This window comes from Argentina silus (assembly GCF_951799395.1).
Source record: "Argentina silus genome assembly, chromosome: 2".
NCBI classification, from domain to species: Eukaryota; Metazoa; Chordata; class Actinopteri; order Argentiniformes; family Argentinidae; genus Argentina; species Argentina silus.
In genome coordinates, this window is record NC_139656.1 from 583,878 (window position 1) to 600,000 (window position 16,123).

The 16,123-nt window shown below is 47.0% G+C and overlaps 1 protein-coding gene across 1 annotated transcript in view; it reads left to right on the forward strand.

Annotated features, from left to right (window-relative positions):
• The window catches only part of cux1a (cut-like homeobox 1a), a 153,463-nt gene that overhangs the window by 76,268 nt on the left and 61,072 nt on the right, over positions 1-16,123 (forward strand). Inside the window, exons 5-8 of the mRNA XM_083693742.1 lie at positions 7,190-7,327; positions 9,050-9,233; positions 12,064-12,140; positions 13,310-13,376. Of these exons, the coding sequence (XP_083549868.1) occupies positions 7,190-7,327; positions 9,050-9,233; positions 12,064-12,140; positions 13,310-13,376 (466 nt within the window). The remainder of the gene's footprint in view (positions 1-7,189; positions 7,328-9,049; positions 9,234-12,063; positions 12,141-13,309; positions 13,377-16,123) is intronic.

Here is a 16,123-nt window from a genome sequence, read left to right on the forward strand (position 1 = left end):
GACTTCTCCTGACGTCCTGATACAATATGCATCCAACAGGCCCTTGGCCATCAGGGAGAATGGCACGTTGATTGTTCCAACATTCTGACAGACACACACACACACTCCATGTTCACACCAGTGTTGTCCAGTGAGAACTAACTGGCCAGTGGTTTTTCCACCTCGCTGATACACTGGAGGAGATGGACAGACTGACTAATAGTGGAAACAGACAATCAACCACGGAGGTCGGTGTCTGTGTTTCTGTGTGTGTGTGTGTGTGTGTCTGTGTGTGTGTGGAGTGTATATCACGTGTATTTGTATGTAGCAGTCTGGGAGGCCTCCAGCACATTTCCTCCACAGCGATCCCCACAGACACACACACACACACACACACACACTGGGCCAGGCCTGTAGGAGCAGGGCTGTCTGGGGAACCACTTAGTACATGCGTAAATTACTGCTGTTGTGGTTTGGAGATCCCAACCCTGCTTTAACACACACACACACACACACACACACACACACACAAAGCCTGCCAAGACAGATAAGCAGCACCTAGAGACCTCTTTGCCTTGGCTCTCTTACGTCAGCCTGTGTTCCAAGTGTGTGTGTGCATGTGTGTGTGCGCACGTTTGTGTGTGCGGGAGAAGTCTAGGAATGTCTGTGTTTTATCAGGGTAATCTGGAGCCTGTCCATTCTTGTCTCCACGACTATAAGTCTGAGGATGTGATCACCGCTGCAGTGATTATCTCATCGGTGTGTGTGTGTGTGAGAGAGAGAGAGATCACACACACCTTGCTGTCAGCCTGTCTCCACCCCTTTTGAGTTCTCCAGAACACACCTTAACTGGAACCCACTCTCAATAGAATGTCAAAGTCAACATGTCTCCACTCATCACCTGCCTATCAGTCTTCTAGTGATCTTCTCTGTGACACAGCCTGGATGTCTGCTCTGCTTATCCAGTCTCAGGGAATTTTAGACCATGATCGCTGCATGAGGTTTTGATCAGATTTACCAGACAGTTTGATGATAAAACTCAACCAAACACAGGGCCAACATACAGTGAAAGTGGAATGTGACCCTGTAATCCTGTGGATTTGTTGTTTTCATTATTCAATAGTTGATACATTCTCAACAAATGGTGTTGTAAAATGACCTCTGAGTCAAGATATCTCACTTCGAATGCCCTGTTCAAACCTGATGTTCCAAATTGCCCATTGGAGTAAATTTCTACAACTCCCTTCTTCCCCTCTCCCTCCCACACAAGGTCCTTCTGTTGAACAGTGCTAGAGCTAGCGTCTGCTGCTCTCTGGGAATCACTGGAGTAGTAGAGCAGGGTTGGAGTAGAGCAGGGTCGGAGTGCAAAAACTCAGCTGACGTATTTTAACGTGGTATGAGACTTTTTAAACACAGACCTCTGTTTTCGATAGATATGATGCAGCTGCACGCGTAATGGTGATAGTTCGAGACGGTACGCATCGTGGATTGACTAGAAATACACCTGAAAATGGATTTGGGGTAAAACTTTAACATATGGCAGGACCCTGGCTTTGGTCTGGGACTGATGCTACTACTGCATGCAGTTGGCACTCTGTCTGACTCTGCCCTCTCTCTGCTCCCACACTGCTCCTCAGAGAACCACCGCTCCAGCAGTCCCTTCTGCTCGGAACACACACACACACACACACACACACACACACACACACACACACACACACACACACACACACACACACAGTGCTGCTTGAAGGTTTGTGAACCCTACAGGGATGTTCATTATTTTTGGATAACATATTAAAATGAACTTATAAAATCTTTATCTAAACCCCAATTTGTAATAAAGACATTCCAAATAAAGGCCACAAATAAAAAAAATATGATATTTTCATTGTTTATTTAACAAAAGTGGTTTATTTAACAAAAACTCAGATTTCATGTGTGCAAAAAGATGTGAACCTCTTTAGTCAATAGCTTGTGGCACCTCCATTAGCAGCGATAACTTGGAGTAAACGTCTCATATAGCCACTAATCAGTCTCTGACATCTGTTTTGAGGGATTTTTGCCCACTCCTCCTTACAGAACTCAGCCAATTGAGTGAGGTTTGAGGGGTGTCTGACATGAACTGCCCGCTTGAGGTCCTGCCACAGCATCTCGATTGGATTTAGGTCAGAACTTTGACTTGGCCAATCCAAAACACAAATCTTCTTTCTCCTGAGTCATTCTTTAGTAGATTTGCTTGAATGCTTTGGGTCGTTGTCTTGTTGGAAGACCCATTTTCAGCCCAGCTTTAGCTCCTTGACTGATGGCTTGACGTTCTGTTCAAGAATCTCCTGGTATACCTCAGAATTCATGGCTTTTACCTGATTTATTATTTTTCTTGTGGCTCTTGGGGATATTTTGGAAGGAGGTCCACTTCTTGGCCGAGTTGCTGTCATGTTAAATGCTCTCCATTTGTAAATGATTTGCCTCACAGTGGACTGATGGAGCTCAAATCCTGTTGAGATGATTTTATAGCCTTCCCCAGACGGATGTGCTCTCACTACCCTCTTCCTGATGTCCTCCCCCTCTCGGCATGGTGTGTTTTGCATTCACCTGTATGGGTAACACAAAATTGACCAGGTTTCTTATGTCTATTTATCCCACCCAAACTGTTTACTCTCCTTTGATTGGTTCATTTGGTACCGAATCATTTACCCACCTGATTCTACTTACCTACTTGATTTAACCAGTGCAACTTGGTTACTTATTTTTGCACCTGCACTAACTTCTTTATAATTTAGTTTTTCTACTACATGCATGATTTCCTCTAAACCGACATATGGAATTGGTAAATATAAACCTGTTATGTCATATAAAAAAAGGCTGCTTCTGATTAAATAAACATTTCATGGTAAAAACAAAAAAAAATCTATAATTGCACAAGGGGTTTACATACTTTCAAGCAGCACTGTATACTCAATAACACACTCACTAGTTCAGACACTACTGGTGACACTGCAGCCTGTCTACCGAAGAGACAAGCTCCTAAGGAAGTTTGAACAGAGAGAGATTTGCACACACTTGCGCGTGCATACTGACACACACACACACACACACACACACACACACACACACACACACACACACACAGGGGTAGACAGAGCAGATACAGATACAGCCTAATAATACTGTAAGTGACTGCACTAATGAACATATTATGATATGGTGACCTTCTCTGCTGTCACACTCTGGTTACCAGGGATGGACAGACAAGAGCTTTTTTTTCTTTTCTTTTTTTAATTTGGGGTCGTTCAAAGCAGAGAGAGAGAGAACAGGGTAATCTAACATGAAGGACCACTTTTCAGTAAAGGGGCAAGTTTTTGATGTTTTGAAGCTATACAGTGTTTGTTTTTCAATGACATTGTTTACAAACAATGCAGTGAAACGTGAAACACGTTTTTTGAAATTTCAGTAAATTGAAATACCTCATGTGCATAAGTATTCAGACCCTTCACTATGACACTCTTAAAATTAGCTAAAATGCAAAAATGTCATCAACAAATCACTCTAAGTTGAATTGAGTCCATCTTAATGCAAGGATAATAGTTCATGTAATTTTGGAATTAATATCTTTGTTTTTATAGGGTGTCTGATTTGCATAGGAATCAATTACACACTGCGTAGTCATTACCAACTCAGCAAATGTCATAATTTTCTCTTGATCCTGACAAACTCCCCAGTCCCTGCCGATGACAAACATATCAATAACTTGATGCAGCTACCACTATTTGTCACACAAGAGATGGTGCAGAAACTGGTGCTTGGTAATAAAACCAAATAAACACATTTCCAGCCACTTTCTTTGCTGTATCATTTGAATTCATTGTTGCAAACACAATTATGGATATGAGAGAGATTATTTTCCATTAAGGGATTATTTTTGGCCACTTGGTTATAGACCAATTTTGTAGAGAGACTGAGATGATGTTCCATCGACTGTGCTTTTTCCTCTCCACCATTCAACTTTGTAGATTTTTGTAAGTCTCCCCAGGCCTCAGGGTTGCATTCCTGAGCAGTTTTGTCCCTCTCTATTTGCTCAGTTTGTAATGACAACCTGATCCACAGTGTGTAATTGATTCCTATGCAAATCAGAGACCCTATAAAAACAAAGATATTAATTCCAAATTACATGAACTATTATCTTGCATTAAGATGGGCTCAATTCAAATTGAGTGATTTGTTGATGAGATTTTTGTGTCATAGAAAAGGGTCTGAATACTTATTTACATGAAGTATTTCTGTATTTCAATTTTGCTAAATTTACTGAAATTTCTAAAAACCTGTGTTGTGTCTTTGTCATTCTAGGGTATTGCGTGTGGATTGATTGCAAATTCTTTTAATTTAATCCATTTTAAATTGTGTCTATAACACAACAAAATGTGGAAAAAGTGATGGGGTCTGAATATTTTCCCAAGGCACTGTACCAATCCCAGATTGCCCCTTTAAGAGTGATCAAATAGACAATCTTCCTGATCAAACTGGGAGAAGGGTAAATAGAGGAACAGGTTGTCCCAGGCTACATGAGAAATCTACCATGGGTCCCACTGTGTAGATTAGCCAGGGCAGTGTGTGACGCAGTGTCAAATACCACGCCACGTTGTTGACATAATGGAGCTTTGATAACGCTGTTGTGTCCTCAAAGGCTTTGGAGCCAAGAATGTCTTTCAGTTCTCTCTCCAAGGACGTTTTCAGAGATAACTTGGACCTTGTTTCTTGTTTCAGGGACTAGCTTAGTAGGGGGGGAGGGATTATCAGATTCAGATTCTGTTGGCAGAGTTTGTACGTGCGTGCATCCGGGTGTGTGTGTGTGTGTGTGCACTTGAGTATGTATGTTTGTGTGTGTGTATAAAAATAATGTCTTTCATCTCTCCCAGATCAGACTCCTCCTCTCCCTCTAGCTCCTCTGCTGTTTCTATGTCTGACTTTAACCTTCTCTTTCTCCACACCCCTTCTTTATCTAACTCTGCTCTCCTCTCTCTCTCTCTCTCTCTCTTTTTTTCTTTCCCTCTCTCTCTCTCAGGGGGCCAGGGGGAGCTAATGTAATCATATGATTACATAATTAACCCAGCTGTCTCGTTAAAGAAAATCAACTGGAATTGGGGCATAATTAGTCATACAGCAATTAGCTGTGTCGATGCTGGGCACTGATGAGCAGGGGCCTGGCATCGCTCACACAGGGAGGGGGCCCGCTGTGGGGGGGCCCAGGGTTAGCACTAGCACACTAGCCCCCCCTCCATCCCATCCCCTAACCCTGACCCTCTGAAGACCCCCTTCTAGAATCCAAAGTGGGTTAGCGATAGCGTCGGTATGCGCTGGGTAGCTTAGATAGAACGATGGTGGTGAGACCCGACGAAGATCCTGTTTTATGATCGAAGCGTCGTCTTAGTTTGTTGACTAAAGGTACGTGGTGGAGCGTTTGAGTGTGCGGGGCCCTGCTATAGACTTTTCTTTCTGAAGTGTGTGTGTTTTGAAGGAGAGAACCCACTACCGACACATAGTTAGTTAGTTTTGTGACCACCTGCATCTCCTCCTTACTCAGACCTCCATTAGGACCCCAGGGTAGAGAGTGGCTGATCGCAGGGCTGATCGCAGGGCTGGACATCGTTTGCATCCGAAACGGCTTTATTTCTGCCTCGCTTCAATGAAGTTTACGCTTAAAGGCAGGGCACTTTCAGGTGACGGACAGCTGAACCCGCTTATGAAAGAAAGCAAAACACATCACGTGTTCATGGGACTAGGCCCACCCACCGCCCCAGCATCCACCTGCAGGTTCGCTCTGTGTTTGTACCTACCTACGGGGTGGGTTTGAAAAGTTTATGGGCTCTCATCCTTATAATATTGTTTTTTAATGTTGTTTAACTGCAGGCGGGGAGCTATATCAGAACGGAGCCATCCAATTACGCCAAATTTAATGTATTACCGTTTTCATTAAACTTATTAAAACAACGGAAGTGTCCTGACTGAACGTCTAATAGATGGATATTATGAGGCTTAGGCTCCATATTGTAAATGTAAGGTTTGTTCCCTCTGGGTTTCTCTGCTGATGCTCCTCTGAGGTCAGAGCGTCATGACGATTGTCTCAGATGCTCACTAGCTCCTTTCTTCTTCCCATCTGTCCTCTCTCTCTCTCGCTCCCTCGCTCTGCCGTGCCCACTCGCTTTCTCATTCGTCCCCTCTTGCCTTCTCTCTCTCTCTCTCTCTCTCCCCTTCTTTTTTCCTCTCTTCATCTCTCTCCTTTTCCTTTGTCTGTTCTGCTTGTTCACGTGACCACACTCTGTGTGTGTGTCAGTGTGTGTGTGTCAGTGTGTGTGTCAGTGTGTGCATTTGTGTGTGTGTACACAGCAGTAGCGCTGTCTCAGCACTCCAGCTCGGCGCAGTGCGAATGGGGGCAGCTATACATAGCCCTGCTGCTCTGGCACACACACACACACACACACACACACACACACACACACACACACACACACACACAGACACAGGACTCATCATCAGTCAGCCCTCGCGTGACTCACCCTGGCCATTCCCAGTCACAGCCAGGCACAGAGACATGAAAACACTCCACTTCACCCTACCTTTACACTGGGCAAGGGGGTAATGCTGCTGGTACAGAGATGTGCTATCTAGCTATTGGGCAGCTTCTTACCGTAAAGGCAGTGATGATGAAGTGGTCTCGTGGTTGATGTTTCAACAGTACTAGCTGTAGCTGAACCCCTGAACACTTCTTGAATTAGGGGTTAGGCCAGCTGGATTAGACCTACTATATTATGCGGATGGATGGGTGGGTGGATGGGTGGATGGATAGATGGATAGATAAATGGAGTGTTGACATTTTTGGAGGATATGGCATACGATCTTGCTTCGAGTCATAAATTACAACACCTCTGATGGATTGATCCTGATACAGTATACATACCTGATACAGTCATACAGTAATTGCAGACACAAATCCAGTACACAGCACAGTGCTTTGTTGTAATGTGCATACAGTATATGGATATATTTACCATACATTTTAACCCAGAGCAATTTACATTAAGCGCATCATTTTTTTGCGTATATATGCGGTCCCGGTGGGAATCGAACCCACAACGTTAGCGTTGGCGCTAGCACCATGCTCTACCTACTGTACCGAGCGTCTGTAAGTTTGACCTTTGACCCTCCTCCCCAGACCCTGTGTCGGCCCTGGAGGCTGCTCAGCAGCTGCAGCTGAAGGGCCAGAAGATGCACGACATCGAGACGGAGAACCAGAAGCTCCGGGAGACACTGGAGGGCTACACCAAGGAGATCGCAGAGGTCAAGAACCACGGTACGGAACCTCCTGCAGTACCTGCGCCAAAGAGAAGTTGACATGTTATTAACAGAAGTTATGGATCATGATGTTTCCTTATCTGATCTTCAGTGCTGTACTGTATCTTCACTGTGCCTAGGGCTGCCCAGGGGGAGATTTTTAGTTTATTGTTTATTTTTTTACCTTTTTTCTTTATAAAAGTGGTCCCATTTGAGATTTAAAATGTCTTGTTCTCCAGCGTTGAGTGGTTGATTGAACGACCAAATCCAGCTACCATTTTACCTGGAACTTTTTTCAATTTAACAAAACAACACCTTTGAGGAAAAAGTCGCTTTGAACGGGTTTAAAAAGATCCCTTTTGCAAACCTGGACCCCGATGATCTTATCGGAAAGCGAAGTTCAAGTTCAAGTATTTTCGAAGTACGGGACCTATTTTGAAAGTTTGATGTCTGTGTTAGTGAAGAACCTACAGTCATATCTTTGAACCGAGGATGTAGTTTTAGTGAGCTAGCAGAGAAGCATAGTTGGCCCAAAGCCCCTTTCATAACCTCGAAATATAGATCCCATTTAATAAAGGCATAGGCTCTCCTCCTCTGCTCCTCCTCTCCCCTCTTTATGAGAGCGTAGCCCCTGGGCAGTCTTTTCAGATGAGGTCCCATTGTATAGGCCCCTCTAAAGCCTCGCTCGCTTTTTGTCTGCTTTTCAGAAAGGCAGGGAAAGAAGAGGAGGAGGAGGAGGGAGGGAGGGAGGGGGTGGAGGTGGGGGAGTGCCCTCCCTGTCTTTGGAATTCCCCTCCTACCAAGAGCTAATTGACCCAGTTCAATAGCGGCAATATTTTATTTTGCCATTGATTTTTCTTTTTTTTCTTTTTTTTTTTCACTCTTCTCCCCTCCCTCCCTCCACTGCTCCTTTCCCTCTCTCTCCTCCCCTTTGGTTTCCCCCTGTGCCCCAGCTAAGCTGCGGATCTTCCACCTCAGCCGCGGAGGAAGGAGAAATCCCCCCCCCCACTCTCTCTGTCTGTGTGTCTCTGTCTCTCTCTCTCTCTCTCTCTCTCTCTCCCTCTCCCTCTCTCCCTCTCCATCCCTCTCTCTCTCTCTCTCTCTCATCCCGCCCCAGCCAGGGCCATTGATCCCCTGCAACCTAAATGTTTAAAGTTCAATTTAACAGTTAAGGGGGGAGAGGGTTCCGAGGGGACTCGTTCACATTGATTATGTGTCAGGCCTGAAACGTTGGAGTTTAAATCACCGTGGAGGAGGTGGGGAGGGAGGGAGGGAGGGAGGGGGAGAGAGAGAAAAAAGGGAAGGGTAGAGTAAGAAGTGTGGGGGGGGGGGGGGGGGAGTGAGAGCTCTCTGTCCATATTACACTCTGATCTGATATTAGCGAGCTGTGGGTGTCAGGCTGTGCCACACACACACACACACACACGGACGCACACACATTCGCACTGACAAGAATTCCCCCCCCACTCCCACTTATTGACTCCTCATGCTTCAGACTGTGTGAGGAAGAACTACTGGCCAGAGTAATAGGAGATATCTGGTATCTGCTGCATGTCAATGAAATAGATATTGAGATATAGATTGAAACAGGATAATAGGTTTTCTTGCCTGGTACCAATGCAGGTGTTCTGGTTTACTCTTCCTCACTCTCTAACTCTGTTTTTGTTTTGTTTTTTTATATCCCCCCCCCTCCTCTCGCTCTCTCTCCTCCCGCCCCCCCCTCTCTCTCTCTCTCATCCAGAGGTTACAATTAAAGCACTTAAGGAGAAGATTGAGGAGTATGAGCGTTCCTTGAAGAAGCAAGCCAAGGAGCTGGGCCAGGAGAAAGAGGAGAGGAAAGAGGGGGAGGAGGAGAAGGAGGAGAAGAAGACAGAGGGCGAGGAGGGAAAAGAGCAGCTTCACAGCGACCATGCAGAGGAGGAGAGGTAAGCTCCACACCCTCCCTCCCTATGGCCTTGCTGCTGTTACTCCAGTTTGGCAGAAGTGAGAAGATCAGTGTCTCCTCAATGTTTGTGGTTGAAAACGTGGTTATGGGAATATGGTTATGCACACATCGCAAAAATGACTTAGTCCAGGTGCTGGATGGAAATGACAACAGTTGAGAAATTTGTTTATTTTAAGTCGACAGGCTTTAGTCACAACTCCAAAGCGTCTCATCGGTATGTAAATTCCGCTCCCACAGAATCCGTTTGGCCTTTGGCACGGTCGCTGCACCGTGTGTTTGCGTTGTCGATAAGCGGACGGGGATTGCCAATGGTTGTCGGACGACTACAGCCGTAGTGCTCTGGGAGGTTATCGGGGAGCGACGCAGTAGTGGGGAAAGGCGCTGACTATCACAACAGTCATTTGCACTTTCAGTACAGCACTCGAGCTTCAGTGCAGTAGGCAAATATTGAATCAGGGAAATAGAGATATCCAGGACTCATTCACCCCTGTGTGACTCACCTTAGCCGCAAGTCGTTTGTACGACGTTCTAGTTCTCTCTCTTCTACCGTACGTCCCTCATTCTACTACGATGAAGCTCTTTAGTTTAGTAACTCTTTGTGTTATATACAGTCAAACTGGAGAATGCAGATATCCAGCCTCAACAAAGGGGAAATTAGAACCGGTAAACTACACTTATAGAGTAAAGCCAATCTTACAGTACATCTTATCAACTGTATTCTTGACATTCAAACTAAACTGAATTGTACATGTAAACCGATCGGCTCTCGCTACCGTCAATGTTATCACATCGGTATTACCCTTGCTACTGTAGACATATGCATCCGTTACACAAGGGCTTTTATCCCCAGCAAACACCTAATCCCATTCCCCCACAGTAATACCTTTAATTCACCGCTGTTTGTTTACCCTCTAAAAGCCCTGGCATCATGATAATACCGCTCTGAGCCTTTGCCCCGATGGTAACCGCCCGCCGCCAGCTTGTCACTCACTGGGGGGGCCACAAAAACTGTGTCCTCCTCCCCCTGTTGTGTCAAGGCAGCAACGTTGCCGCGACAACGTTCTCCCACGTTGTCACCTCTCGAGCCCTCGGAGTGATTCCAAATCCCCCACAATGCCGCACCAACCCCATTCTGCTCCCTCGAATTACTGTACCACATCCCCGGCCAGCGTAAACAGCACCTGGGAGGAGGGATGCGGAGCAGAGGTGCAGCTTCCTGATGTAGGCTTGAGTTGAGGGGGAACAAGGGTGCAGTCATCCACAGAGGCAGGCACTGCGGGCCAGTCAGAACCAATGTGTCAGCCAGCCTTGTTTCCCCTACTGATGCTTTTGGGTGAGGCACACCGTTGTTGTTATTGTTGTTGTTGTTGTTGTTGTTTTTAACCGGTTGGAGGTTTAGAGGTTTGCTGTTGGTGAGACTAGATCAACCCGGATTGGCTGACTCTTTGTGCATTGCGGTTGGTTGATTTAGTGTCATGTTGTGCAGTCGTTAGCCAATGAGCAGGCTGTGTTGTGTTGACTGGGTCCTGCTGGCAGCAGGTGTGCTTTGCCACGTGGCCAAGTGGCAGAGAGGAGGGAGTTGTTGTGACAGTGGCTGTCAGGCCAGGTCAGAGCACTAAAGTCTCCACTGGGCACAGGGGACATGACCCAGGAAGTGCTCCTTAAATACCAAGGAAAGTCGGCTTTGTTCTACTAGCGGGAGATTAGCGATGCCCTAGGCGGTGGCCAATGGCGATCCGAATGAAGTATTTGATACAATTTTGTTGATACCACTGTTAAATAATTTTTTTTACAAAATGATCAGATTTTTGGACAGTTATTCAGCCTTGGTTAAGTGTTATGCTAACTATTGTACTGGGGTATGAGACAATGCCCAAACGGTGATTAACAAATGCGTCATGCGATAATGAGTAGCAATAACCTATAATCGTCACCCAAAATGGCCTCTCCCCCTTTTTGATGAGATTGACAGTCCTGATTATGAGCCAACACCCAAGGACAAACGGCCTCAACCTGTCTCTCTCCCTTCTCATATGCTCAATAATGGATAGCGTGTCAGGAGTCAGGATGTTAATTCTTCAGGCTTTGGCATTTCCCTCCTCTTTTTAGCGCTGAGGTGAATTGATGGGCTCCCCTCCGGGTGCGGGAGGGCCAACGGCCGTGATAAAGGAGGCCCGTTGGGCGGTCCAGGTGTTCCTGTATTAATAACCCCCAGAACAGAACAGAGGGCATCTTCTGGGCCCAGCTTTAGTTCTCTAAAAATATGCCACTTAGCTAGCAGCCCCTCTTCAAATGAACAGGACACTTCTGTAGCACTCTAGCACTTAAACTGGCAGCAGAGCGTGTTTGAATAGGTGCCATTGTGACCTGTCCTCTTTTCTGTGGTGGTGATGTGCTTACCGGTACCATCGTTGTGAAGTGATTGTACGCTAACTTGTAACCTTACTTAGACCCTCTTGGTGCTGTGTTAGAGGTCCCCTTGTTTTGTAGAGGATGCTAACTTACCCGTACCCATATGCTCTCATTGAGGTGATGCTAGGCCAACCTGTTATCTGCCATTGAGGTGATGCTAAGCTATCTTATACTCTTTCTTTGAGGTGATGCTAAGCTATCTCATACGCTTTCTTTGAGGTGATGCTAAGCTAACCAGCTCCTTATCTATAGGCCTACTCTGTCATTGTGGTGATCCTGGGCTAACTTGTACTCTTTCTTTGAGATGATGATAAGCTAACATGCACTCTCTACCTGTAGGCGTACTCTTTCATTGGGGCGATGCTAAGCTAACCTTTTTTCTCCCTCTGCCCACACAGTCAGCAGCAGGAGAACCAGGAGTCCACGGTCTCGAAGCTGGAAGAGGCAGACCACAAGGCCCAGTCCCTACAGACAGGTAAGCATATCAGAGACCAAGGTATAGTCTGGCAACACACACACACACACACACACACACACACACACACACACACACACACACACACACAAACACAGACAGACATATACAGGTCGTACAGTACATAATGTAGTGTACACACAAGCACACACACATACGGGCATGCAGGCACACACACCCACACACAGTACAGTGCAGTGTACTGTAGGCCGACAGTGCCCACCACCTTCCCCCTCCTCAGTGGAGTGGCATCAAATGGTGGGATGGCTTTCTCTCTCTCTGTCTGCCTGTCTCCCTGCCTGCCTGTCTGCCTGCCTGCCTGCCTGCCTGCCTGTCTGCCTGCCTGTCTGCCTGCCTGTCTGCCTGCCTGCCTGTCTGCCTGTCTGCCTGCCTGTCTGCCTGCCTGTCTTCCTGCCTGTCTGTCTGCCTGCCTGCCTGCCTGTCTGTCTGTCTGGCTAGCCAACTGCAGCCCAGAGAGTGACTAATCCAGCCCCGTCAACACGTGGCAGCCTCAGCCCCAGCACCCTGCTCTCCGCATTAGGAAACAACAGTCCCCTGTCACACGCCATCAACTCCGGCCTCAGACACTTCCACTACTGTAGCCTGCTGGCCCGCTGCACGGGGGGGGGGGGGGGGGGGAGAGGGAGAGGGAGAGACAGAGACAGAGAGACAGAGAGACAGAGAGAGAGAGAGAGAGAGAGAGAGAGAGATGAGGCGTTAGGCGTTAGTTAAGTGCAGATTTTGTGTCCAAGATATATTGAGAAAAAAAGTTCTGTTTATACAATTATGTAAGAATGTGACTATGAACATTAATAAAAACATTTTTTTTTTTAAATACTTGCCGTAGTTGGGATCAGGGAAGGACCTCACCCTTCAAACGTGTGATACCGTTCCTCGTTCTGTTCCATGCATTACAATGATCCCCCCCCAGTCCTCCGATTTCTACCTCCACCAGCCTCTAAGTATAGCCACTAGTAATTAGTTTAGCATGTTCATACAGAGCCCATCCAACCTCTGTCTGTCTGTCTGTCTGTCTGTCTGTCTGTCTGTCTGTCTGTCTGTCTGTCTGTCTGTCTGTGTGTGTGTGTGTGTGTGTGTGTGTGTGTGTGTGTGTGTGTGTGTGTGTCTGTCTGGGTGTCTGTATCAAATTGGATTGATTTGTTTTTCAGCACTTGAAAAAACACAGGCGGAGCTGTTGGACCTGAAGAGCAAGTATGACGAGGAGTCAACAGCAAAGTAGGTCCCACTCTCTAAGCCCTAGGGCCTACATCACAACATCACACACACACACACACACACACTCTACCTCTCTCATCCTACCCTCTAAAATCCCCCGAGGCGCTCGCTGCACGCCTTTGATTAGGGGGAGAAACCCCCCGCGGTTGCCATCTGCTGTAATTGCACCTGGATCCATGGAAAATATGATCTCCTTTAATAATGCGACTCCCGCTTTCATCATATATCACATTACCCCCGCAAACACTTGTTTATATCCCTCTTGTCTCGAACCCGGACCCCGCTGTCTACTGTAAGCACATCTAGCCTTGTGCCCTCAAATGAATGGAAATGGAATGCTCAACCGATGCTGGAGTATAATTGCTCAACCGATAATGATGCGGGGCAGGAATGACTCGGGAGAGAAGATGTATCGCCGTGTGGTTGTTCTAAAAGACGTAGAGTTATTGTGTCATTATGACATGAATGACACAGGCTGTTTAGCTCTGGTTACAACCCAGCTGAGGGAAGGACTGTAATGTCTTCTGAGAGTTTGGGATGGGCTGGGAGTGGTTCACTACGAGACTACTGTACTTACAGTGTGTGTGTGTGTGTGTGTGTGTGCGTGCGTGCGTGTGTGTGTGTTGGCATGTATTTGTGATGTGTTCGTGAATTATTTGTGTCAATGTTTGAAGAGTGTGTGTGTGTGTGTGTGTCCGCCCGCATGTCCGCCCGCCCACACCTGTTCTTATTCAGCTACTGTATGTGTTCATAGAGACTGTGTCTGTGTATGTCTGTGCACGCCCACGTGTGTGTATGCTCGCCCGCGTGTGTGTATGCTCGCCCGCGTGTGTGTATGCTCGCCCGCGTGTGTGTGTGCTCGCCCGCGTGTGTGTGTGTGCTGTGTGTGTGGCGCTGCCTGTGGTCTCTGTACAGGCGGTAATTTGCGTGTCGGGCTGTCACAGTGGAATGCTGCCTGCTGCCTAGCCCTGTCTTCTCCTCTCTGCTCCCCAAGGCTATTCTAGCTCACTTCTACCACCCAGGCTCTGGGAAGAGACTTAATTATAGCCACCACTAACCAAATGAAAGGCGCTGTTGCCAGGCCCATACGAGCACGCACACACACACACACACACACACACACACACACACACACACACACACACACACACACGCCGCCCGGGCCCCTTTTTGAAGTGTAACAAGTTCCCATGTCATGGCCAGGCTGTGGTGTCACAAACCAGACAGATACTTGCTTAGACACACACACACAATCACACACACACACACACACAATCACACACACACACACACACACACACACACACACACACACTTGGCCCAGCCACGGTCTAGCCTGAGGCGACCCTCTGGTGAAGGGCCTTGTCATAGAGAGAGACACACAGGGAGGGGGAGTGAGAGATGAAGGAAGAGAAAAAGCGAGAGTGAAAGACTGAGAGATGGACAGAGAGAAAGAGAGAGAGAGAGAGAGAGAGTCATGACACTGGCTGTTACAGAGTCAAAGAGCTGTCTGTCTGCTGCAGAAACACAGGGAGAGGTGACACACACACACGTCTCACCTGAGATCTGCTCTACACTTTTCTATTCTTTCTGTGTGTGTGTGTGTGTGTGTGTGTGTGTGTGCTCGTATCCTGTGTGTGGTGATGTGGCATGCTTTGCATACCAACAATGGCTCCTTGAACTCCTTGTGTCTGGCAGTGCTGTCAGAATAAACAAGTGTGTGCGTGTGTGTATGTGTGTGCGTGTGTCTCAGAGGTAGTGAACCCTGTCTCCTCTTTACTCTAAACACCCAAGCTGTTTTGTTTCAGAGCAGAACAAGTTCCTTTTCACACTCGCCACATCGGAGTAACAGGTTATTGCTTCAGCTCTCTCTCTCTCTCTCTCACTTTACTCTCTCTCACTTTATTCTCTCTCTCTCTCTCTTTAACTTTACCCTCTCTATCTATGTATCTATCTCTCTCTCTCTCTCTCTACTCTCTCTCTCTCTCTCTCTCTAACTTTACCCTCTCTCTCTCTCTCTACTCTCTCTCTCTAACTTTACCCTCTCTATCTATCTATCTCTCTCTCTCTCTCTCTAACTTTACCCTCTCTCTCTACTCTCTCTCTCTCTCTCTAACTTTACCCTCTCTCTACTCTCTCTCTCTCTCTCTCTCTCTAACTTTACCCTCTCTCTCTCTACTCTCTCTCTCTAACTTTACCCTCTCTATCTCTCTCTCTCTCTGGTCTATGTTGAGATGTAGGGGTGTGGGGGGGGTTGGTCTTCTGAGAGGTGTGTTAGCCTTAAGCCTCATGTTGTCCTGTGGTCTCCTCCCTGGCCTAGCATTTAGCTTCCACGGTGGGCTGGTCTGGTGTCAGCGGTGGAGAGACAGCGCTGTGTGGTCCCGTGTTGTCTGAATGTTGTCCGAACGGTTGACTCTGCTCTAACAGAGTGCAGGGCGAGGTCAGGGGAGGCTCAGAGGCTTCTCCTCTTCTCTCCCAGGTGAGGGGCAGAGTGGATTCTCCTGCTCAGGCCCTCCCAGGAGGTTAGCTGCTGTAGCTACACACACACACACACACACACACACACACACATACTGGACGTACACACACACACACACACACACAGGCACATATGCACACACACACAGACTGGACGTACACACACACACACACACACACAAACACACACACAACTGACCTTGATTCTGCTTCCCCCAGAGAGAAAAGGATACATCTTCCTTACAGCCCTCTTTTGTGTTTGGTAACAG